Source organism: Erpetoichthys calabaricus, chromosome 14, assembly GCF_900747795.2.
Source record: "Erpetoichthys calabaricus chromosome 14, fErpCal1.3, whole genome shotgun sequence".
In the NCBI taxonomy this organism is placed as follows: Eukaryota; Metazoa; Chordata; class Cladistia; order Polypteriformes; family Polypteridae; genus Erpetoichthys; species Erpetoichthys calabaricus.
Window position 1 is genome coordinate 382,713 of NC_041407.2, and position 24,924 is coordinate 407,636.

At 54.6% G+C, this 24,924-nt stretch overlaps 1 protein-coding gene across 2 annotated transcripts in view; it reads right to left on the minus strand.

Moving 5' to 3' along the window:
- Positions 1–5,934: 5,934 nt before the first annotated feature.
- The window catches only part of ca10a (carbonic anhydrase Xa), a 114,790-nt gene continuing 95,800 nt past the window's right edge, over positions 5,935–24,924 (minus strand). For both annotated transcript variants that reach the window (XM_028819545.2, XM_028819546.2), the window contains 6 exons: positions 24,224–24,409; positions 15,750–15,845; positions 14,958–15,030; positions 12,499–12,653; positions 10,106–10,280; positions 5,935–6,581 (listed from right to left, as the gene is read on the minus strand). In XM_028819545.2, coding sequence (XP_028675378.1) covers positions 6,559–6,581; positions 10,106–10,280; positions 12,499–12,653; positions 14,958–15,030; positions 15,750–15,845; positions 24,224–24,409 — 708 coding nt within the window. In that variant the 3' untranslated portion in view covers positions 5,935–6,558. The remainder of the gene's footprint in view (positions 6,582–10,105; positions 10,281–12,498; positions 12,654–14,957; positions 15,031–15,749; positions 15,846–24,223; positions 24,410–24,924) is intronic.

Below are 24,924 nucleotides of genomic sequence, written 5' to 3' on the forward strand. Positions count from 1 at the left end.
GGGTCACTACTTTTGCCCACTGTCTCATTGATCCCCTGCTCGGTCACACTGTCACTTTAAAAACAAATGCAGGAGCCACTGGCTTATCCAGTAAGGCCTTCACACAGAAAACAGTGCCCATTTGGTGCCCTGGGCCACACAGGTGTAGGGAGGTTCCTCATGAGACAGCTTCCCCTGACAAGCTCTAGAACCTGGCACTGCCTGGCATCACATTCATTCACTACCATCTCTGTAGCATTGTGCCCAAGTCAGCTGCGGGTGTCATTTACACCATGGCCTGGCCTGCTGGTCCCACTTTATTCTATGTTCTGAGTGCCACCAGTGCCCTAAGAGAGAGGGCAGGAGGTGGGCATCCCCCAATGCTTCTCAAGGATTCACCGGCTGTTGGCTTAGCCCACGTCTTCCACAGCTGTAGGCAGGTGCCAGTCCATCACAAGGCCAGGCAGGCATGCACACATCTTTGGAATGCATATAAACAGGTACCACCTGTGCCAGTTCCCTCCTCCTGCACCTCAAGTCGCCCCCCCACCTTCCTTTTAATCAAATGAGGTGAGCATGCTGCTATTAAGGGACCTTCAAAAGACACCAAGCGAGCAGGGCAGCCAGGTGGCACATTTACTACCCACCATAAAAGGTTCAAGAACAACAGACATCTGTCCTCGCAGAATACGAGGGGGACATCATGCGGTGACAGACGGGCGGACCCTGCCATCTCAAGATTACCCAGGTGCTACATCAGGTGCCAGTCCAGCTCTTTGCCTGCTGGCCGCCCTGCTTTTGTTCCTGCAGGTGTGCGCTCGTCTTTGTCGTTTTTCTTTTGTAGTGAAGCGAATTACGAGACAATTGGCACAAAAAAGAAATGCCAGGAAGAATGAAGACTGACGAACGCGATGTGCCTGGCACTTGACAGGAGCCACCGATGCCCTTTTGTGTTTTTAATTTTTAAAGCTAAGAGGCTGAAGTGCCAGGTGTGTGTGTGTAAAGGGAGGGGGTAGGCCGACATCCCTTGTGCCCGTAAACGACCTGAGGCACCAACCCCAAATGTCACCTGCTGATTCTGCCATGTGCTGCCAGGAGGCGCCACTCGAGCTCTCTCTGTCTGTCTGCTAGTGCCTTGTGTAACTTGGGGTGAAGTCGGAGCCCCCCTGCCAGGCAAGCGCCGTCGATTGGCTGTGCCCGTCCCGCAGTCTGCCTGCCACCTAATCAGGTGACCCATCCGAATCAGCATAAACGGGTGGCCTGGCCGTGTCGTCAGGACCACCGTCTCATTCCGGTAGGCACAGCTTCTTTATACCTCGAAAATCACTCGGGCGGCCGCCAATGCAGAGGAGTGCCCGCTCTCCTTGACTTTGATCAGTGACACGGCCGGGCCTGGCATCTTCCTAAGGCTCCTGTCCACTCTTGGCTGACCTCGCCCATTTCCTGCCACCTGAGGCTGCCAGGAGGGAATGTGGGCAGGGTGGCACCTCATGCTCTCTCTCATTGGGACCTGCAGTCTACTCCTTGAACACTTGGCGGCTCGCCATGCCAGCTATCGCAGTGCTTTGACTGCGCTCCTCACAGAATCCTATGAAATGGGCACAACACGGAGACCATCAAGGCATCCCACTCCGGACTGGAGTGCCCGTTGTCCCCTGGGGGTCATTTTAATATCAAGTGTGAGGTGGCACTGCCAGGGAGTGCCGATGTGTCTCACACGAGGCCTCTCACCGCTGCCCACCATGCAGATCAGCCAGTGGTCCGCGAGTTGCACCCAGACGGGCAGGAGACCCTGACGGTTAATCAAGCGGGGGCCTCGGCTGCCCATCTTTGCTCACCAATCGGCTGTTTTCTTCTTTACTGGTGAGCTGCCAATTGAGCCCTCTGATGTGGGCATCTCAACTCGGTGCTTTGTACTGTAAAGTGGCTCAGGGGGCTGCCAGTGGCTGTGATGTGGACCCCCAACCTTCAGTTCCAGGCAAAGTCATTAAATCAAATGATGGGGGGGGGATCTCCAAGTTCAGTGCTGGCACCCCCTCTGGCTGCCACCTTTCCCTCCCAGTCTGTCCCCATCCCTGTCCCACTGACCTGCTCGCTTCATTCCAAATTCAGCAAAGTGCCACAGTGCGACGTTGGCACTCCGAGGGGCTCTCCTTTAAATACTCATAAAGGCCCCTCTGTCACCGCATACGCCAGCAGGCACAGTGACCCAATCGTGAAGGAGGAGGGCACATTTGACAAGCATCATCACTGGTGCCCACCTCAGGCTGCCAGGTGCAGAAATGATGAGTGGCACAAAAAGGGAAAAGCCAGGGAACAAACAACGTGCCCACCCACCCGCTGGGTGAGGGTCAGGAGCAGCCCAAATGCGTGCCACCATGAATTACCCTTTAGAGATGTCATCACCCATGATACCCAGGGGTGCAGGGCAGCCTCATTCTTTCCTCATTTGCATGCCTTCATTGTGCCACTTTGGCCCATCCCTGGGTCCTGGTCACCTCCTCATAACAGACATGACAGACTCGAGTGACCCAGGGCACAGCTTTGGGCAGCCTGGCATTGCCCTGGCAATTCAGAGACGCCTTTAAGTAAATGACAGTGGACTCCAGGGGGCGCTCTTGTGTAGGCCAAAAGAAGAAGAGAATCCCAGTCCACGGGTGCCACGCCAGGCCTCCTGGTCAATACCTACCATGTGGCACCTTAGCAGCTTCGGGGTGCCAACAAGTCCAGAGTCTCCCTTTAACTCCAGCAGGAATTCATTTCAGTGAGAAAGGGCATGAAGGTGAGCACAGCTGAAACCAAAACCAAGGCTATGCCAAAGATGCCCAGGCCTTTCCACCTTTGTTAGGTTGTGCTCCAGGGGCACCAGCCTTAAACCTGCTCTAGTGCCCTAAAAGTGCCAGGTCAGCCTTGGGCGTCGCCCCCTTCTGGCCAGTAGTCTGCTCTTTGTGCCACGGCGTTGGCGTGTTTGTTTTGCTGGGGTCACAAGTGTGGGCTCACACACGCTGGTCCTCCTTCCTGTGCTGCCTGCCAGTTCTCCCCAGGGTGCCCACCACAAGCAGACCCCCACACCACTGGCTGTTCCTGTTTAGGGGGTCACATATGTGACCGATGTGCTCAGACTACCAAGGTGGGCCAGGCTGGCACTCACTGGTGGGCAGACATGCTGGGAGCCCCCCCCCCCCTATCAGGCATTAAATCAGGGAAATAGAGCAGCCTGGCACACAAAAGCCCTCATCTGCTGGCACGGCAGCCCACCTGGGCGTCCTGGACACTCCTCTGGATGGCGGGAGGAAGAGGAGGAGGAAACCCACCAAAGGGAAGAAGCTGAGATCCAACTGAGTGGACCTTGGGGGTCTGAAGGTGCACAACAGCAAATGGGTGATGAAAGCAGCAGGCACTGTCCTTCTTGGTGGGCTCAGCTGCTTTAGAAACTGGTGCCTAATGTAGCCCAGCAGACCCCTGCCGTGCCTCCCTGGCACCCAATGCCACCTCACAGGTCACCTGTTACAGAGGGTCCGAGTACCCACATTTTTGTGTGTTTGTGGTGAGCGAGTGCTGAGCCCCCCCAGCGCGGTCCTGTCACCGGGGCACAGCTCTGAGCGGCTCCTGGGATGCCCCAGGTGACTGGCACCGCTCGAAAGCTCTGGTGACAGGTTGGGGACAAAGACTTCAGGTGACTCACGCCGAGTGCTGCTGGAGTCAGGAGGGGACATTGGGACAGCTGGATAAGCGAGGGGCCGAGTGCCCGCCACGTGGTGGTCTGTGTTGGCCTTGAGTTCTGTGTGAGCCCCTCTTTGAAATTTGCCAGCTTGACTGCCAGTGTCACCGTGGAGTCATCGGCGGTGGCCAGTCCATCCGTCTTGATGGCCTAAGTGTCCCGTCATGTTCAGGCCTAATTGGAAATGGATTTATTGACATTTGAGTCTCCGATGGCCTGCTGTCACATTAACGGGCAATTAGAGGAAGAAATGTGGTGCCACTCGGGCAGAAGCGCTCCACCAATCACACGCTCGCTGACGGCCAGTGGCACAGGACAGACAGGAGAAGTGGAGCTTGGTGAAGGTGGCACAGAATGGGACGGGCACTGTGTGCTTTCTTGTAAAGATGTGTACACTCTGCTCTGTGACGCGGCCCAAGGGCACACTTCTCAGAAAGCTAAAACTGGCAGACCAACAATACACAAGAGGTGCCCATCAGGCTGGCAGCGGCCCCCTGCCGGAGCACATTTGACCAAGAGTTGCCTCCTTGGCACCACATTTGTGTCTCCCCACCTTGATGAGCCAAGTGGACGACAGCGCCCCCCGAACCCCCCGTTGGCACAATCCCACCACAGTGTGAAAGCTAATGCCAGGAGACTGCCCCCCTCCCAGACTTGCTGACCTTGGCAGCTCACGAGGTGGGCAGGTTTATTTCACTTACCACAGTGCCCTGAGCCTGCGCCCCGTGAAAGGCGCCATACAAAGCCAAGGGCCCAATGTCCTTCAGTTCTCCATCCTTTTATCAGTGCACCCGCCTGGTCACCTTGGCACTCCCCAGTTGGCAGTGGCAGACATGACCTACGGCGGGCACAGTAGAAAGGAGCCACAGAAGTGCACTTTAGCATCGTATCGTCGTTATTAAATAACTGAGCGCCATGCAAACCGCACAGCAGTGCCACGCCGATGTCTAGCAGAAAGGCGGCACAGCTCCAAAATAAAACTGCAGGAGGTTCAGACGGGCAAGTGCAGCGAGGGTCTGCCAGGGCATACTGAATGCACAAGTGCCCCCTGCTGAACAGACCAGAATCATCGCCTGATGCCGCGGGTTTTGTGTTCTGTGCCAGCTGCCCGTTTTTGTAGGTGGGTGGTGCCATTAAGGAGTGATGATGAGGATGAAGTACAACAGTCAAGGATGTGCCACCACCACCACCACTACCAGCGGGCTCTCATCCTGGGCCCGTCCCTCGTCAAGGGGAGCCCGCTAGAGGTCAGAGGTGAACTGAACCGACTCCGCCCTCCTGAGTCACGTGACCTTCATGTGCATTACCTGCAGACTGCTTGGCACCCCAGAGAGATGGGCTTCATGATCCTGCCCTTGGCATGTTCTGCGGCCTACCTTGTGCCCAGCGCTGCCCAACTGTGACCCTGTGAACGGAAGGATATTCTCCACGGGGGCCTCAAAATGTTACACACAAAGCCCTCTGCCAGGTCTGTGTGCCCATTCCTTTTGTTGCCTGTCTCGTGGGGTCAGCATGGTGCCCACCTTCAAGGACTGGGCATGCTGGCCTTCTGGGTACTGATCTTATAAGGAAAAGGGGAAAAAAAAGAAGGAAAAAGCGACAAAAAGGAGCCTGGGCAAGAATTACAGACGTGCCACGTTTGCACTTTGCCAAGGGAACCGTAACCCTGAACCATTAAAGTGCCATCTGTCACGGCACATCCACCAAATTAAAGCGAGACCTGACAAGAGGTGCATGAAAATGCCCAGGAGTGGAGCTTAATGAAACAAGAGGGGGCGGGCGGGTACCAAGTCTCACTCCGGTCACGTGTCATGGAAAGGCGGAGCCGAGCAGCATTGTGCCAGGCTTTCATTTATCTATCAGGGTCAAAGTGGCAAAAAAAAATAACTAGGACTAAATGAGAGCGCCAGTGTCACATACTGTGTATCTCCCATGTGCCCTCCAGTGGACTGGCATTCGGCCCAAACCCCGGGCGAGGTCACAGCCACTCTACACGACTACAGCACACTCACCTTTCTGTGGCGTCCCACGTGTCACTCGTTCACCTTCGTGTGGTTGGCAGTAAGCAGAGGTGGGCAGGCGTTTTTAACAAATGAACTTTCCAAACACATTTATTGGGCTGGTAAGATGAATCAAACACGGCGTGTGAGCGTCGTAAACGAGAAACCGAAAAGAAACGGAAAGGCAGCAGCAGCGGCAGCAGCAGAGTCCAAAGTGCGCCAAGCGGGGGACACGTCACTCCTCTCGGAATATTTACAAGGCCGACACTCACGTTCAACACAGATGTCCGGCGGGGTCTTCGATAAACAGATGGGTGGGAGTTCCTGGCTCTTCGAGGTCCGCATGCCCTTGTTGTCTGATGAAGTGAATGGAGCGATGAAGGCGCCACTTGGCACCCCGAACACACCCCCAGGCGCGTCAGTTTGGCGAGGCGTCCGTATGTACAAATGTAAAAAGTCGCGCTGCTGGGGTCTGCGTCAGCGGTGAGGCAACGAAAGAAGGGGGTCCCGTTGAAAGGTATCAAAAGGTAACGGGCGGGCGGGCGGCCCTGCGGCTCATTCGTCACTGAAAAGTACAGCAGGAGGTGAGGGTCCGTCTGCCGGGAGTGCAAAGTTACAGTCGTTTATCTCTTGATTGTGTTTTATGTGCTGTGTCCGTGTGTGTGTGTGTGAGGATACAGATATGGATATACCCTGTACACACACACACACACACACACATAGATCTCGAGCTCTCTGTATTTATGGTACAAGATAGCTCAATATACCGTAACAAATCCAAATCCCACTGGGAAGGCCATTGACGTCGTCTCGATTATGACTAGCAGTGTGTCCATAGCCCACCATAACCAAGAGCTGTCACTTTAGGAGCCACTCGTTCACTGCAGGGGAGACAAAAAGAAACGACAAGCCGTTAAGACAGCCAACGCTGCACGGGGGTCTCGCCGCGCCCTCAGACAAAACACAAGGGATGAGAACAGAGCTGCCGAAATGGGGGGGTAAGGGGCATACTGACTCTGTGGTGGGCCAACTCCAGCATACCCAGTTGATGAAGAGCCAGGAAAATGGGCATGAAAGGCACTATAAACACAGCCCCTGTCACCCTCTATGTGACGTTAACACGCTCTGCCTGGAGGGGCCACCCTGGGTAGCACTAAGAGGGTCTTTTGGAAGTGCTGCTCTTTGTGCTTGTCCCCCTTGTAAAGGACTGGTGCCCCCCCATCTGCCCCTCTGTGAAGGGCTGGTACCCCCCATCTGCCCCCTTGTGAAGAGCTGGTGCCCCCCCATCTGCCCCCTTGTGAAGAGCTGGTGCCCCCCCATCTGAAGGGTGGGGAGCTGTCTGATAAAGCTGGACTGTTACTGCCTTGGCAGAAAGCCCCCCATATTGTTAATGTAAAGCATCTTTCAGCATCACTGCCTGGATTTCAAACCCAAAGCCGAGAGGAAGGACTGGGGGCCTCGTATTTGAATGACAAGAATTCTACTCCTGGGGGGAGAAGGGGGGTCTCCATGTTCCCTTCAGCCTGTTGCCCAGTGGCTACTGGCCATCCAAAGGGGGACAGGCAGAGCGAGCAGAATAAAAGTGAAGAGTCCCCATACTAATGGTGATGATGACGATGATGATGATGACTCATGCTCTTTGTCATTTCACAGGTGACATCTAATACCAAGAATGCCAGCGTGTTGTAATATGAAAACACTGTCCACCACTACAGGGGCCTTTCTGGGTGGTCTCTGTAGGAAAGTCATTCAAAGAGAATGGCGGGCACGTTGGTCCAGTAAGGGTTTTCTTCTCAAGTCAAGGTCAGGTATGCTGAGAGGGGCCGACAGGCAAGAGGACTGGAAAGAAGGGGGTGGGGATTCCCGCCCATCAGGCTGGGCATACTGGTGGAGCTAATAAGAGGCGGGGCCAAGGCCATGGAATGCTGGGAGTCGGACGAGCCAATGAGGTAAGCCCCGGATAAGAACTCGTAATAAAAGTGAGATGCCATGCGCTGGGCGCTCGGTTCACCCGAGTTGAGTCTGTATGCACATTGCACAATAAAGTGATTCTGCTCAGACACTGAGTGCCATCTTTGGGCTAAGGGTGCCCATCTCCAGGCATGTCTACTTGCTCAGGCCGTCTCGGTGGGATGTTCCTCCTTTCCTCCCAGGCCCCCCCCCCCAGGTCCCAATGCTCACCCTAACCACCTGCCTGCCTGGAGTCATTTCCTCTAAGGCCATCCTCCTCAGTGTGCCCCCTGCTGCTCCTGGACTGCCACGTTTCCCGGATGGCACCTCTCCATCTTGAGAGCTCCATTACGCCACGTCCTCAAGTGTGCAGCTTAACGCCCCCTAGTGGTCCTCTGGTGAGGATCATCCATGCCAGGCCAAGTGCCAGCGTCCCCGTCACACTCCTGAGCCGTCCAAGCGGAGAAGCAGTCGGTGTGTGCGTTCCAGATGGCAGAGCGGCGCGCGGCGCTGTGTAAAGGTCAGCGAGCCTTCTGCGTTTAATAGATATCACGAGACCTTTGAACAAACGGATTATTTCATCAATTAGTTGGAAATTTCAGGTACTGCAATGGAATTTCAAATCACAAATTTAATGGCGAGCGAGAGCAGAAGGGCCAGACGCCATTCAATCAGACGGTGGCTCTTTTGTTAAGCTGCAGGCTTTTTGGAGCAAAGGTATGGCTTTGTCATTTATTCTGTGAATGATTTATTTAACGCTTCGAGCCAAAAAGAGAAAAAGAAATGAAAATTCGGGGCAACAGCTGACAGACAAAGTGGCACATTTTACATTTTCTGTATTTGCTGGTGCCATCTGACAGGACGGGGCGGGACGGTGGCACAGTGGGTAGAGCTGCTGCCTCGCAGTTGGGAGACCTGGGTTCGCCTTCCGGGTCCTCCCTGCGTGGAGTTTGCATGTTCTCCCAGTGTCTGCGTGGGTTTCCTCCCACAGATCAAAGACATGCCAGTTAGGTGGATTGGCGATTCTAAATGGGCCCTAGTGTGTGTGGGTGTGTTTGTGTGTGTCCTGCGGTGGGTTGGCACCCTGCCCGGGATTGGTTCCTGCCTTGTGCCCTGTGTTGGCTGGGATTGGCTCCGGCAGACCCCCGTGACCTTGTGTTCGTATTCAGCGGGTTGGAAAATGGATGGATGGATCTGACAGGACCTTCTACTCTCTTCTGACCGGCGGAGGATGAGGGGACGCGGGTTCCACTCAGGCCTGACGCACCCCACAGTCGCTTTGGAGTTGAGAACAACGGCCTGCTGCTCTCGCTCATCCCAAATCAACTTTCAAATCTTACAGAAAGTAGCGAGATGCTGCCTCGGGCCCGGGGCCGCACCTAGCGGGTGACCACAGAGAGGCCTGGCCTTGGAGCCCGCTGGGGTCTTATCCCTGGCTCAGCGGTGTCCTCTCTCCTTCAGACTTCATTGTCATCATCCTCACTTTTACTTATATGTGCCGTTAGTATTTTTGTTATCTGCCCTGGGCCACCTACTTGGTTGGTGTGCTGGCCCTGCAGACAACAACCATTTATCTTCTGTGTGTCCCAACATCTCAAAGGCAGGCCTCAAAGGACTCTAACAGGACGGCGGCCCCCCAGCCTCGACTGCAGGAGCAATCCTGGGAAGGGCAGTTCAAAGGGAGACCCCCTTCCAGGTAGGTCAAGAGCACAAGTGGTCCCGTTTTCAGAGAGTCTATCAGACACAGCGACAGCTCTGATTTCTGTTTGATGTTCTGGGGGTCTCACTGTGCCCCTTTCTGGCCAAACCCGTTTTAGCCTGGACCTTCTTTGTATTGGGACCAGAGGGTTTGCTTGCAGTCTTCCGACTCCCCATTTTTTAGGTACTGAGAAGCCTTTGCTCCATTTTGGGACAGCGCTGGCAGAACGCCTGGTATCTGGGTGTGGGCTGCCTGTGGTGAGGCCTGTGGAGAGGGCAACAAATGGCAACTCGGTGGAAGGGGAGAAGAAAAGGGTTTGGCAACTTGGAAATGGCCCTCATGCACACAGGAGGGAAAAGACACGACGACGCTGGGCACCAGTGAAGGAAACAATCGAGAAGTGCAGGCAGCCATTGGGGGGTCCGGGACACTAAACTTAAACTCTTCTAGTAACAATTCACAGCCAAGCATTACAAAATGTCACCACAAATCATCGCAATGTGACATCTGCTCGGGGAGAGTGGTAAGCATTCCTTCGGCAACGTCTGCTTCTCTCGCTGCCACCGTGTTAATGACAGAAGGGAGAGGGGAGAGGTCAGGCAGGTAGAAAACAAGTGCTAAATGAAATGAGTGAACCCGGGGAGGCGGGGGACATAAACGAGACAGCATGTGTGACAGACAGGCTAACTGGGCAGGCTGAGGTGGCACCGCTCCTCGTAGCTCTCTGCCATGCCCTGCCCTGCCCGCCCGGCTTACCTCGGTACTGAAGCTTCTGCACTCTGTTGTTCGGGCAGTCTTTTCCTTGGAGACTGAAGTTGATGTTGGTTCGGATGCAACGGTTGTTGAGAGGCTGGGAGGGTCGGAAGTTGTCACTCATGCTGAGGAAGATCTGAGACGGCTGGTTCTGACTTAGAAGTCGTAAGGAATGCATCTGCGGCACAAATAAGACGAGACGTGAGTGGGCAGAAAGTGAAGGGCACGGAAGGCCATGTCAGCCCTAAAAGTGACAGAGAGGAACAGAACTGAACGCGTTCCCCCCCCCCCCCGGATCGCCTGACTGGCCCCTTCTGGTTACACTGACAGAGTTTTCCCATCATGCTTTGTGGCTACGTCATTTATGAAACACCTGACCTGCCGCTGGACTTTCAGAATCTCAGAGCCTCCACTATGAGGACTTGCGATTATTCATTCATTCATTCATCTATGACGCTGACCTAACTTTACATCGTCACAACAGCGATGTCACCTGCCATGACTCCACAGGAGTAGAAACTGAACATTAAACAACAAGATGGCGACACTCAATAAAAGCGACCTAATCACAAAAATCAATTCCACGTGTTAAAATGTGTGGAATTTTACACTGCTCTGTGCAGTGAACAGACAACAGCGGGGACAAAGGACCCGTCAAGTCTGTCACACTGAAGGAACACGCCCCAAACGAGAATCTGCCACAGGGACCGCTTTGAGGCTCCCACCGGGCAAAGTCCACTTCTGTGTGAATGGGAAGTCATCGTCACCTGCTGCGCCTCAGCTCCTCTGGGCGGGGGACCCCAACACTCTGACGTCTCTCCGTCAGCTCACTTTACACCACCCACCCAATGCTGGACCTAATGAACCGGAAAAAATGGAATGTGGGCAGCGAGGCGGCATTACAGTCATGTTGATTAAGCGTGGCGTGTTAGTAATAAACATGCGGGCACACACGCCTCTGACACGCTTGAGCAGCAACTCTGGCCTGAAGGCCTGTGAAGTCTAAACGGAAAATCCGAAGTGGCCCATCGACTTCTTTATGAGCCAATGTATCAGAAGTGTCCTGCCCGTGTGTGAGAAGCTCGCTGGCAAGGGTCCTGCCAAGTTACTGCCACGTCCTTATTTGATGCCAAGTATGATGAGCTGTGATTGGCGTATTTAAAGATAATTCAATACGCAAAACCAAATACAAAAAAACAGTAGAAGATTTACTGACCCCGAGGGCCACTGGAAGTGCACCACATGTCAGAACATCGAGTGCGATTAGGAGCGCGGGGGTCCGCCTGTTTAGCTGGCCCACCAGGACTTGAACTCTGCCACCACAGGCAGGACAATGCGGACACACAGAAGGCCGAGCTCTCGGCTTGTTGGCGTATTTATGAAGTGAACTCTTGTAATGTTTGGTCTTCAAATAAGAAAAAAATAAATAAAGCCGGAGATAGTGCCAGGCTTTAGGGTCTGAAATGCAAAAATCAAACGCCTGTGCCAAGTCAAGGAGGCACCCACGAGTTCACACGAGGACAGGTGCCAATCAGAGCAGCAGTGCAACATCAGCACCGTCCAAAAGGGCAGCCTCACTGAAAAAGTGGGCAGGGGTCCTGAGAGAAAACGCAAACTGGCAACCTGATAAAAGGCCTGGCAGATTGAAAGTGCCAAGTTTGAGAAGAGGCATCTGCTTTATATGGTCAGGAGTCAGTCAGGGGTTCACGGAGCTCATCCCCGACTGCGTTCAAAGCAGGAATCGCCCCTCACTGTCACCCGAGACCCTGTTGACCCTTTCAGGTTGCAATGATGGGATTTTCTACAAGTCCACACAGTTTGCTTTGCTCCTAAAGTTGTTCTGTGTGCCATCATTGCTGCTGGGCACCACTGGATGGACAGGGTGAGAGAGGGCATCTGGCCACACCTTTGAGATTGTTGAACCCTTTTGTCCACCAGTTTAAGATGCTCATTTTACCAGTGTGGACTCTGGCACCAGCTGGGCACCGATTCCATGGCAGCAGTGCTAATATGCTGGCATTCTATATTCCAATGAACGGCTTCAGTGCCAGCCTATCAAAAGAGAGAGCTCATCACGGTTGTACTGTGGCAAAGAGAGGGAACGAGGAGCCTCACCAAACAAAGTCCATGGGGACGGTGCCAGCGCACTCTGCACAGGGCACAAAGATTATCGGGGGCAAAGGGAGTGACAAGACCGTCTCATGGGGGCTGGCCATCCGGGACACTGAACCCACTAACCCACTCCACAATCCTCAGTCCTTCAATAAACGGTCTGGGCAAATGGGCACCGTGGGACTCAAAAGCAAGACCCTCAACCTGTCCATGGTGTAAGCGCACATACGCATCCAACAGGGAAGTGGTGCCCTGGGAAAGTCTTTGGGCTTCTTCACGCTCACCTGCATTCTGGTGATGTACACAGGCTTGTTCATCAGGATCCAGGTGGACGTCTCAAAGCACGGCGGGGTAGTCATCGAGCCGTCGTAGGTGATGAAGCTCGAGGTTTCTGGATACAACTCCTCAATATTTAGGCCCTGCAGTAAATAGGCGTCATCTGACAAGAGAAGAAAAGACAGTGAAGAGCAGAGGCGTCACGTCACACCGCGTGACAGGGGCGGGGCCACCGACTCAGCAGAGGCATCACGTCACACCGTGTGACAGGGGTGGGGCCACCGACTCAGCAAAGGCGTCACGTCACACTGTGTGACGGGCTGGGCCGACTCAGCAGAGGCATCACGTCACACCGTGTGACAGGGGTGGGGCCACCGACTCAGCAGAGGCGTCACGTCACACCGTGTGATGGGCTGGGCCACCGACTCAGCAGAGGCATCACGTCACACCGTGTGACAGGGGTGGGGCCACCGACTCAGCAGAGGTGTCACGTCACACTGTGTGACGGGCTGGGCCACCGACTCAGCAGAGGCATCATGTCACACCGTGTGACAGGGGCTGGGCCACCGACTCAGCAGAGGCGTCACGTCACACCGCGTGAAAGGGGCGGGGCCATCGACTCAGCAGAGTCGTCACGTCACACCGTGTGACAGAAGCGGGACCACCGACTCAAGTGTTCAGTGGGGGGACCCTAGTGGTCTCGGCACAATCCCCATTACACCTCAGGTTACCCTACTGTGTTATATAGTGCCTTTCATCTGCGGCTCTATTGGTAAACATCATATAGCGCCGAAGCCCCCGAGTCTTTCACATGTCCCTCTCTCTTTTCCATTAGGATTCTGTCACTTTGTTGCCCCTGCACTCCCTGATCTTTCCCATCACTGGCAGCAGACTCCAATTTCTGCCCAAGTGCCCATCGCTAGTATCTACCACTCAACTTGTTCTTTGTGATTTAACGGCCCATTGTGCCCTAAAGCGCTGCTTGTGCTTCCACGGAGATCTCAATTCCGCTCGCCCTTTGATTACCCGCTGCGACTGCTGCCATCGACTATGCCTCCTCTTTGTTAACGGCCCCCTTTATCTCCATGGGGCGGCTCCTGGGGGGTGAGATGCAAGTAAAGAGGCCCGTAATTGAATTAACGGTGGAGAACGACTAGACTTCTTGTCACAGCGGTCGTTTCAAGGCCCAAAGCCAGGAATCGTCAAGGGGCCCGGCGTGTCGCCCCCCCCAAAGGCGCTCTAAGGCAGAGCCACCACAAGCCACAGTGAAACGAAATGTCATCAGCGCTTTTAGTGTGCAGCAGCCATGGCATCACTGAGCCAATCCAAAGAGAATCATGCATGTCGTATGGCTATCGGCGCTTGCACGCCGGGACCCGCGAGGGGTGACGTGGCCTCCTCCCAACATCAGGATACTGGCGTTAAGGGGGGCCGGAGATTTGCCTTTCCAGAGTGGTGAAAGTCCCTCGTTTTCTTCTTTTGTCAGATGCGTACGAGTTTGTTTGTTGTCAGGGGACATCACTGCCCACTTAGTGTCTTCAGTTCAGGGGCCTGGGAAGGAGCCAAACCCTGAAGTGGCCGGCCAGTCCTCCACAAAGGACACCCAAGTGGACCCCACAAAGACAGTCGTCAGGAGAGGTCTGGAGCCCACCAAAGCCCCTCCTGATGGGGCGGAGCAGACAGTGCCTTTGTTGTGCACGCCAGGTCCCTCATTGGTGGGCCCATCAACTGTGTGCCCAGCACCAGAAGGGTCTTTTCACTCAAAACGCCTGGTGCATGAAAGTGGTGGCCTGCGGTGACAACAAGGGTTTGTTCCTTTCATGCTGGCCTACTTGACATCAGAATGAAAGGGTTAATGGCGTTCTCATTGGCACAAACTCGTAAAGCCAACTGCTGAGCCCCCGTGTGGCCTCTGTGCTTAATTAGGTGTAATTTCACATGAGGGGCGCCCACCACTGGGTGACATCAGACTGAAGCTGAGAGGCTGGCAGTGTGGCGTACGGGTTAAGACTTCACCCCTCAAACCCCGAGGCCGTGGGTTCCAATCCCCCTACTGATACAGTGTGCCAAAAACACCAAAATAAATGCAACTAATTGTAACTGGATAAAGGCCTTCGTCAAAACCGCTAATAACTAAAGAGTCCCCACCTCCTGTAGAGGAGTTGGCTGGCACCCCCCGCTGTACCCATCACCGGACTCATTTAGGTGGGCATGGCCCTAATTAAATGGCCCCCAGACAAGCCCAATCGGCCCGACCTGAGATTAAGATGGCAGATGCAGCAATGACCAGCCTGACCCCATCCATCAGTCCACCTTTAAAGCTTCTTTAGGCAGGGGTCCGGCCTGAGGGGGGCGCTAGGCCCTCTGAGTCAGTGAAGTGCCCCATTCTTTTGTACCTTGCGTTGTGACAGGACTTTTCCATCATCTTGTGACAGGCTTCTGAAGGGGGTGAAGTAATGCCACTTACTTTTATACGTTATTCTCGTGATGGTGTCTCTGTTCAGCATGCGGTTTAGAAATGGATTTGAAGACTCCGACACCTGCGAAGAGAAAGCAGAGGCACTTGAGGGTGGCGTGAGGACAGCATGATGTGTTTCACCTTAAGAGCAGTGCTCCTGCCATGTGGCACAGTCGCCCGCCGTATCAGACCTGAGCTTCGGTCCTCACTTCAGCAAAGACACAAAATGAATCACATCAGAGAGGTGAGGAAGCTGAGGAAATGGAGGAAGACAAGGGCGCCGAGCGTAAAGGAGAAGCAGAGCGCCGGGTACCGACAGGCCGCCTGGCTCACTCCTGCCATTGTCTCTGGGTGCAATGGGACACGTCGCCCGTCCTAAACTGGTCTCCAGTTGACCCCTCAGAGCTTTTATATGTAAAGAAAGCAGGCAAATGGACCCAACTGGCGGGAAGGCCCCTGTGGCTGCACCCCTCTATTCTCTGTGTCTCTCTTTGGAAGTTTGGGGGTGTTGGAGCAGATGGCTGGATGCCCGACCTGATGCTGATGATATCCAGTAGAAATTCACAGAGGTCAGGGGTGAAGTGGTCTTCCTAGCCCTGCCTGGGGAATTACCTTTGGGCACAGCCCACTTAAGGGGTCTTCTGCCCACCAGAATGACCCCAACAGCCTGCCCAGTGTGCTGTCTATAAACGGGCAGTTCACAGCTAATCTGGACTGGTGTCATACTCACCATGCAGTGCCGTAAGCACCCAATTGATCAGGATGGCACCTAGCAGCACCTCCATAAAGTTGCCCACTTACTTTCATGAAAATGGAAACCACAACCAGGCCGTTGGGACTCTTGGCAGCTTCAGTGGCGTTGGTGTACAGCTCATGGTTATAGTGGATAAGCTGGACCTGCAAACGACACAGACATTCGTCAGTGGGGGGTGAGTCTCCATCATCTGCTCCATCCACAGGGTCCAACACTCAAAAGGAGCGACAGCTGTCCTCGAGGCGTGGGGTCCACGGGCCTTACCCCAAACTGGGGCAGCAGGCTTGTACAAGTCTAAGAAATACAGAGAGAGCGGCTCACAAGCTTCAATCGAGAAGCACAAAGAGGCCACCGGGCCAACCTCTGGCAAGAAGAACAAATCCACAGACAAGGAAACAGCCAACAGTTCAGAAATCAAACCTCAAAAGAGCAGCCATCTGCTGGGCACCCCCCCCTTAGGCTCAGGGTGCATAACATAAGGGACAACTACACACCTGATTAACACGAAATAACCAATGAACAAATCCACACGAAGCCACAAATGAAACTGAAACCAAGTCCTAATTACAAGACTCAACCCAAAAGAGGCCGAGTCCTCCAGGAGACCCTGAGCAGCACCCAGGCTGACCTCGCCCCGCAGGCCCGGACTGTTACCTCTGTGCTCGCGAGCTCCATGGCCCCGGGCTCAGGTGCCATGGTGGTCCTGTAATGGGTCACCCACGTCTGGCCTGCTGGCTTCTATTGTGTGGATACCAAGGCACAAGTGGCAAAGGCCTGACGTGTGGAGCAAAAGTCCATTTGAGGGAAATATTCAAGGAGATGAGCGAGCAGAAAGACAGCAACACACGGGCCAGAGGGATGATGGGGGATTGGAAGAGCTCCGCCCATCGTGCAGCAGTCACTAGGTGGGCAGGCCTGTGGGAAGGGGGCGGGGCCAATGTCCAGCGCTGACAGCCATTGGCTCTTCGAGTCCATCGGTTGGTGCCCCGGGGTGTGCGTCATCTGCCAAAGACTGGAGAAAAGCCTGGGGGACGGCGGGCATTTAAGGAAGTGCGGGTGACTCCTGCAGATGCTCTTTTTCCATGGCAGGACCATCAGAAGGTTCTTCAAGGTCTCCTTGAGAGGTCCACTCAACTACATGGCACACTGCTGGGCAGCCCAGACTGGGATGTTCTTCCCCTTTAAAGCCACCTGCACGTCCATTTGAGGAAGACGAGGGGCCTCAGAAGAAGTCGACAGTCAGGCATTTTGAAGTTCAGCCATTTGTGTCCTGAGCTCTGAGGTTACACACACACAGTCAAATTAAAGCAATGCGAGTGTCACCTGCCGCGGGGTCACCACACCAGGGGGCAGCAGAAATCGAGCTGTACTCGACTGGGGTGTGTGTGAGTGGGCCTGTGATGGGCTGACACCACGTCTGACGTGGACTCAGCAGACTGGAGAGGGTCGTGGGAGCGTCACCTGAAGGGACACCACTGGGTGACAAGGTCTCATCTGCCCCCCGTTACATGTGTTTCTGCTGTGAAGCGGACATAAGCACTGATAGCCCCTCTACTCACCCTCTCCATTACAGAGTGCCTTTCAAATCTGCCCATTAGCTGGTCTGTCTACTTATTTACAGTTTGGTGCCACCCTTCACACCTACTCCTTATGTTACACTGGGCCTTGCACATCTGTCTGCAGGATGTATCTATCATATAGCGCCTTTCACCCCTATCTCTCTATATTCTACCCATCGTGCTGCCACATGGCCCGTCATACACGACATGCACCGCCTGGGTACTCTTGGTGACCCTTCGTGTGGGCCAAGTCTCGGAGGTGAGGCAGCACACAAGTGACCACAGACGACATGCCCCGCTGGCTGCCCACCAAGCCCTTGCCCCAAGATGGCCAGCGCAGGGAGGGCCGGACGCAGGAGCTCAGTCTCAAAGTGGGCGGTGCCCACCACCACCACCTGACACCAGTGCCTCCACATTCTGTAAAAGCTCCAGACGGCAGGAGCGTGAGCTGCGAGAGTCGCCCGCTGCGTGGTGACGTCTCGATTCACAGTGCCAGTCAGTCAAATGGCATTAGCGCTCGTCGGGCTGCAGATCATCTTCTCTGAATCGGAGGACGCCTGCTGCTTTGGGCGACGTGACTGCGCGCCTGCCGGAGATTTGATTCTGCGAGTAACATCCTCGTCACCGCTGCTGTAGAGGCAGCCCCCCGCTCTCCTGGCTCAGTGGATTCTCAGGCAGAGCGTGTTAGCGGCTCTCAGCACCATAGACCCTGGCATGGGCTCCTCTTATGGCGGACTTACCCGGGTCTGCTCCACTGACGTCAAAGCAAAGCCAAGCTAACATTTAATAAAGGGATTTGCTTCCCACCGTCCATCTAGGAGTGTTCTTGAAAGCAGGAGACTGGGAACCAGCGTGAGAAAGAAACGCCAACGATGTTTTAGTGCCTGGCAGGCCATAATGCCAGCCAATGCATGAAGACCATGTGGAGCTGTTTCAGGGGTCTGCAGGACCAACTCCACAGAATCTTTAACTAACTGCAGACTTGGTGGGCACCGAGGGCGAGAGTCAGGGAAAAGAAAATGCAAGGCCAGCTTTCCATCTGTCCATTCTCAAATCAGGCTGGCGCAGACACTGGGCGTAGGGCAGTGGGCACCACTCTACCTCGTTTACAGCCCCAAATCAGCCAATGTGCACAAATGAGAAAATCAAAGGTTTGTGGGGAATATGAAAGCCTTACGTTCAAAAACGAGCAGACACACACAGGGTTAAAGCCAACTCCACCAGCAGACCACCTGGGGACACAGCGGGACCACTGGGAGGTTTGGAGCACAGCGACTCAACGCCAAGACGTGTCCCACAATGGCCACTCAGAACCTAAGGACAGCACTCTGACCCACAAAAGTGCCAGCATGACAAGTGCCAAGGGTCCGAGGGGCGTGCGAAGGCAACGGGGAAACATGCCAGCTAGATGGTGTAGTGAATGCAGTTATCTCACCTCAGATTACTATGCAGCATGGCAAGACCCCCGCTGAACTTCAGGGTGGGTCACTTGCTGATGACGTGGGCCACAGGAACAGAGCGGGTCCGTGAAAAATCAAAAGTCCAGGAGGACATAAAGAGCGGAGCACACGAGGACCACCAAGACAGAAGGGAAGAAGTGACAACATCCGGCATGGTGGTCTGCTCTGATCAGCACCCCTAGTGGTTACACACCGAAATTCACTTCTCAAAGCCTCTAGTAGGACTCGGGTAAGTGACAGTCACTGTCAATGTCAGACAGACCTCCACATCAGCAAAGAGCGAGACCCTCACTTGGCACACACGGGAAACGGCCAACGTGCCATCAGAGAAATTAATATGGCAGAAGCTTATCAGCAAAGCGACGAGAGTGGGGGCCGTTGTGTCGTGGAGTGGAACTAAGCAGCAACAGACAGACAGATGGATGGACGAATGGACAGAGAAGGCGCGATATAAGAAAAACAGACAGGGGTGACTGAGAGACAGGAAAGAAAGGCCCACCTAACCAGTGGAGATGTGTGAAGGGCACACAGATGTGAAACCCACTATCGGGGACGATTTGCACCAGCCAGGTACCACCCGTGAGAGTGTGACTGGGTGCCCGATGGCACTAGGACAAACCTCAGCCGGGTACCACCCGTGAGAGTGCGACTGGGTGCCCAATGGCACTAGGACAGACCTCAGCCGGGTACCACCCGTGAGAGTGCGACTGGGTGCCCAATGGCACTAGGACAGACCTCAGCTAGGTACCACCCGTGAGAGTGCGACTGGGTGCCCAGTGGCACTAGGACAGACCTCAGCCCACACCCCCCCACGTAGTCTTGTCTTACATTTTCTCTGTCAGTTTCCATCTTCTCTCTTTTGTACTTTTCTACCACCGAGGCCAGTGGAGCGACCTAAACTTGGGCTGCTGATGCCATCTTTCTTCTGCCACGTCCACTGGTAATTATAAGGCTTGCTAAAAATCATATTTGGATGGATGTCGGAATCGTAAGAGGAGATGCTGAGGAAGACCCACACGAGATAAGCGGCGTCAATCACGAGCACTAGCTGCATGCGCGCGATGAAGAGGAGGAGGAGGAGATTACCGTATGAGGAGGAGGACGTGTCAGACATCAGATAGCAAAGAGCCGTCAGGGCAGATCAGGGAAATGAAGGGCCCGAGGATGACGAGGGTATAATGGTCACGCGGTCTCCCTAGCGGAGGAAATGACCACGCTGAGCCCACGAAGGCTTGGTGACGCAGACTTGGCACAGGTGCCATGCTAGATGCGAGGCGGGACGAGAACACAACCCTAAGAACAGGCACACTGGCGGTCCTCCTGCCCGGCTCCTCGTCCCTCCAATACTCCCTTCCGACTGATGACGTTTCTCTGCTCAGGTGCCACTTTCATTTGTCTCCCGTCTGGCGGTGGCGACGTGGGCGTCCTCGGGCGGTTCATCATGTAATACTTGAGCGCTCCGGCACTCACAGTTTACCTTGGGGAAGTGACGATCGTCTAACATCTCAACAATTACATTTATCAAGTCTTCCCACCAATTAGAGTGATTCATGCTTTGGAGTCGAGGCTTTATGTAAATGTGCCGATAATCCTGGCCGCGGATTATTTGGGTGACATTTGTCTTTGTTTGTGCTGTCATCAACACGAGGCCTTGAGGCTCTGCTGACAAACACGATCCATAAAGATGGGACCCCAATTTGTGTTCACACAGCGGGCAGAAAAGAGCAAAAGCAGGGGGTAGCAAGGGGGCGGAGATCGAGTACTGCCCGCAAGGACACACCCCCCAGACACTGACTCCGCCCCTCATCCCTGAGGGCCGAGTTAGGGAGAGCTGCTGGGTGGCGAGTGCCGGACCCCGGAGGGTGTGCGTGTGGCATCTCCTTCGACGTGGGGCTAGACAGGCGGTGCCAGTTTGGCTACAAGTGGACTGGGGACCCCCCAAGTGAAGCAACAGCAGATCAGCGGGACTGAAATTTGGGGTCAGCTGCTGGACTTTTCATTGATATTTTTATTTGATTCCTTCAACACCCACCTCACTTATCACAGCGAGACCCTCGTATTCATACCTCCTTAGTGTCATGTGTCCCTTACTGGCATCTCCGATACGGAGCTCAGCAGGCCCTCCGATCCCCCCCATCCTTGGCGGGCCCACATGGTCATCTTTAATCAAGCAGAAGGACAGACAGACGTGGGGAGAATATGCAAACTCCACACACACAGGGTGCTAGCCACTGGGCACTGCCACCTCTCACTTTTTCATTCATCTCCTAAACAGTGCCATCTTCTGGGTGTGAAGCCCCCCCCCCCCCCAGCTGCATCTTTTAAATCACACCCTGGGACCCCCTGAGGCCGCAGCGCTGACTTCTGTCCTTGTGGAAGGTGGCTGGCGTCGAAGGCCCACTGCCTGGCCAGGGTCAGGATGCCAAGGCCCCTGCACTCCTGGCCGCCTGTCTGTGTGCCCCCTCTTGCTTGATTCAGCACAGACTGCAGGATTTTTCGAGCTGGCGCGTTACTAAGCTACACGGGTCCTCAGGTTAGCGGCAAGTGCATTTGTCTCCCGCACGCCAGGCTCCTTCTGAATGGCACGGCTCTCTTTCATGCCTCGGAATACCTTGGAGGGCAATGTGAAGCACAGCACAATGCATTTTAATGTGGCGGGAGACCCGCGTAACGCACACCATGTGCCACGGTAATACACTCTCCAGACACATCCATTATTTATGGCCTCCAACAATACGCCAAAGTGGCACACTCAATTAACAGCTTCTGGGAGTGAGGTGCCCAACGGAGAATTCAACCCCATCCCAGGCTTTTGACAAGCCTATGCCAGTTCAGGTGCCCTTTGGCTCATCTCCTTCCACTGCGTCATCTGCGCTATGAGTGGTGCCATCTGCCATTATAATGGGTACGACAACTCAGCTTCATGGGGCGCCCCCAGCGGCACCTCTAAGATGCCGTTCTGCACGTCTGTGGCCTGCCTGCACTAACGGACCCCTGAGCTGCTGCACCTCCGTTAGTCCTGTGGCCAGCGGTTGGGCACCTATGAAGCAGAGTCCTCATGGTGAGGCCAGGGGCAGGGCTGTTGTGGGCAAAGAACAGAGCCAGGCCCGGGAGCCTGACAACGGCCAACTAGCCAGACCTCCATAATGGAGCCTATGCCCGTGTACGCATGTGTATGGGTTTGCATGTCAGGATGACATACTAGCCTGGCACATCTAGCCCCCTCTGCCCAAATTGTGTACCCAGTTACTGCCCACACAGTCTTTATGTGTCTTGAGTTTTCCTCTCAAACGTTTATTGGGGTATCTGGTAATTCATGTGGCATCTCATCCACTGTTGATCCCAGCCCGTGGTGCCACGTAGGCTGATGGTCATAAACTGAACTTAAAGATCTTCACAAAGTCCCAGATGTTACAGGAATAGCGAGAGATGTCCTCCTCTTGGACCCCCAAAGGCAGATGGCATGTGCCCAAGGCGCCCTGTGATTATAAACTCCTCCATTTTTAATGTCGTTCTCCTTTTATTAAACGACTTTATGGAAGACGGCCAGGAGGAAAGACAGGGAGGGAGGGAGGAAGGCTGCAGCCCCCCGAGTCCAATAAGATGGCGCGTTCTCCCCAAACCCAACTGTGCTAGTGGAGCCCCCCCGCCTCCCCCCCCAGGTCCCCTTGAATTTGCGCACTGCCAGGGCCCTGTGGATTACCCGCTGCAACCTTCAAACAAGAAACAAGGGAAGGAATTATTGGAAACCTTGAAAGGAGAAGCCTGGAGGGGCCGGGACCCCCCCACTTATTCAAAGTCTACCACGCGTTCACACGAGACACAGACCTCCATAGTCTGCCGTGCAACACAGTGAAGACGGACCAGGAGATGCCGGAAAACAGGAGGGACAGGCAAGAGTGGAGTCGGGAGACGAGCCAAAAGGTGCCACCAATCTGTGTGACAATCCAAACCGTTTAGCGAGGACACGGGCAGGAGAAGTGATGGCACAAACGGGACATAAAAAGAGGGGACATAAAGCGGAGGCAGACCGGGATCAACACCAAGAGGACCCACGGCCAAAAGTGTCGGGAAGTTAGCAGCATGGCCCGGTGGTGCGATGACGTGATCGTGTTTAGACATGGGGGACATAATGGTAACCTGTGCATGGACACGATTCACAAAATGGCGCCTACCCTAAAAACACAGGATGAAATTTGATCAAGAAAGCACAGAAACTGAATCTGAACAACGCGATGACGTCCCCAAACTCACGAGTCTACACGGGCACCTCGAGGCATCGCAGAATCTCAGTGAGAGCTCACAAACGACAGGGGGCATCACGGTCAGAATGGAGAAACGGGAGCCAAGTGTTCAAAAAGACGTGCAGACACTCGAGACCCGTGGCAAACCAAAGTGACCCTGGCACCGCTCCACACTCCCCTGCACTCTCCACTCTGCCCTTTTCTATTTCAGTTACGTGACGCGGCACTCGGCGCCCAACCCTGCGGACCTTAAAATATTCCGTGGGGATTCTTGGCTGCTGGCTCGGCTTTGTGGTCTCCCTCCGAGGGTGACGTCTGTCCTTGGGGTCCACTTGTGGTCCGTCATCTCACGTGGTCCCAATGCTCTTTTCTGCTTCACGTGGCAGTTAAAGGTTGGCCTTATTTTCATGTTTGGCCCGCTCTTCATCTCGCCAGGGCGATTTGCATCCTCCAGACGCGCGCCGTCGTAACAGGGGGCTCGATTTGATATTCAGTTATTTACACAACGTAATCTCGTGTTGCACTTTCGTAAAAATAAAAGGGCCTTAAGCCACAAGGTTTGCCGGTAGGGAAACTGAAAACGCCAATCTGTAGCAGTGAGTGCCCGCCGTACGCCAGCCGCGCAGTTCAATTAGGATGAGCAGAGCTCAGACAGTAAGACCACCCAAAGATGAGCATGGAGGGGTTTCACTGAGGAGGTTAAGGGGGGAGCAGCACTACGGAGTCGGAGGGAGGGCCACGGGCCGGAGTGGGCACCGAGTCAAACCCAGCAGGACTAACCAGTGGGCCAGGTTAGAGGAAGGCTCAGCGTTTTCTCTCTTCCTCACCCACAGTGCTCGTCGTGAAGGCCGAGACACACTTCAGTGTCAAAGGGGGCCTCGTACTGGGTGTCCTTAGGGTCCCGTGTCACCTAATCCTGTCCAGTCCTGTCACAGATCTTGTCAAACAAATCAGCTCCACAAAGTGCCCTCGTGATGCCAGCGATGAGTGCTTGTGGACAGCGCCACCTCCTTCATTGGCTAGGGAGCTCTGGAGCACTTGATATCACCCCCTACCACACAGGATTCTGGGCCCTGTTCCTCTTTTGCCCTCGACCCCACTTCTGCCCACCACGGAGTGCCCAGCCTCCACACAACACACAAAGCGACTCTTCACAGATTCGGACATATTGCCCACCCAGGCCCTTTTCTAAACACTACAGGCGGAGGCTGCCGGACCTCCAAAGTGAGCCCCCCGCCAACGTCTCCACTGCCCTTACCTCCCCAGAGAAGGCCTGACCGTTCAGCAGGTGTTCGGACCCCTGGCCATCCTCACTGCCAAAATGTAACCGGATCTCCTCCAGACGGTGGCTGTACGTCATGGGGCCTCCCGAGATGTTGACCAGGTGCTCCTTGTCCAGGCGGAGGGACACGTGCCGCCCCGTATTGTACATCGTGCCACTCACCTGAGAAAACAAAGAGGAAGACACACGTCATGAAGCGACTGCCCTGGCGCCGCCTCCTCACATTTCACTTATTTTGTGTTTCATTATTTTAGCAACAACTCAACTAAAGCTGCAGACCACCCTAAAAGCAGCGTTGGGGGGGACAGGGGCAACTGGGACTGGCAGCCAGTTAGGAGGCCACAAGGTGGCGTAACGCCCCTAGCGTCAGGTGTTGTGGAGAATTCCATTTGATTATCGAGAGCCCCCTTTGGTGCCCACCCACAAATATTGGAAGGACTCGACACCAAAGGAGACCCAGCGCGTCATTTTACCAAGAATGCCCTTTGCCAACTGAGAGAAGCCAATGGGCATGCAATGAACATCAAAAGCAACGCCAACAAGAAACCACAGGAGAACTGGGCAAGAAATTACCAAAGAGAGCAAAGGCCAGGAATGGCAGTGGTGGGCACCATACCCTGACGTGTCAAGTGGTCACTTGTGGGACCGACCCGTGACATATCACACCCCCCGCCCAG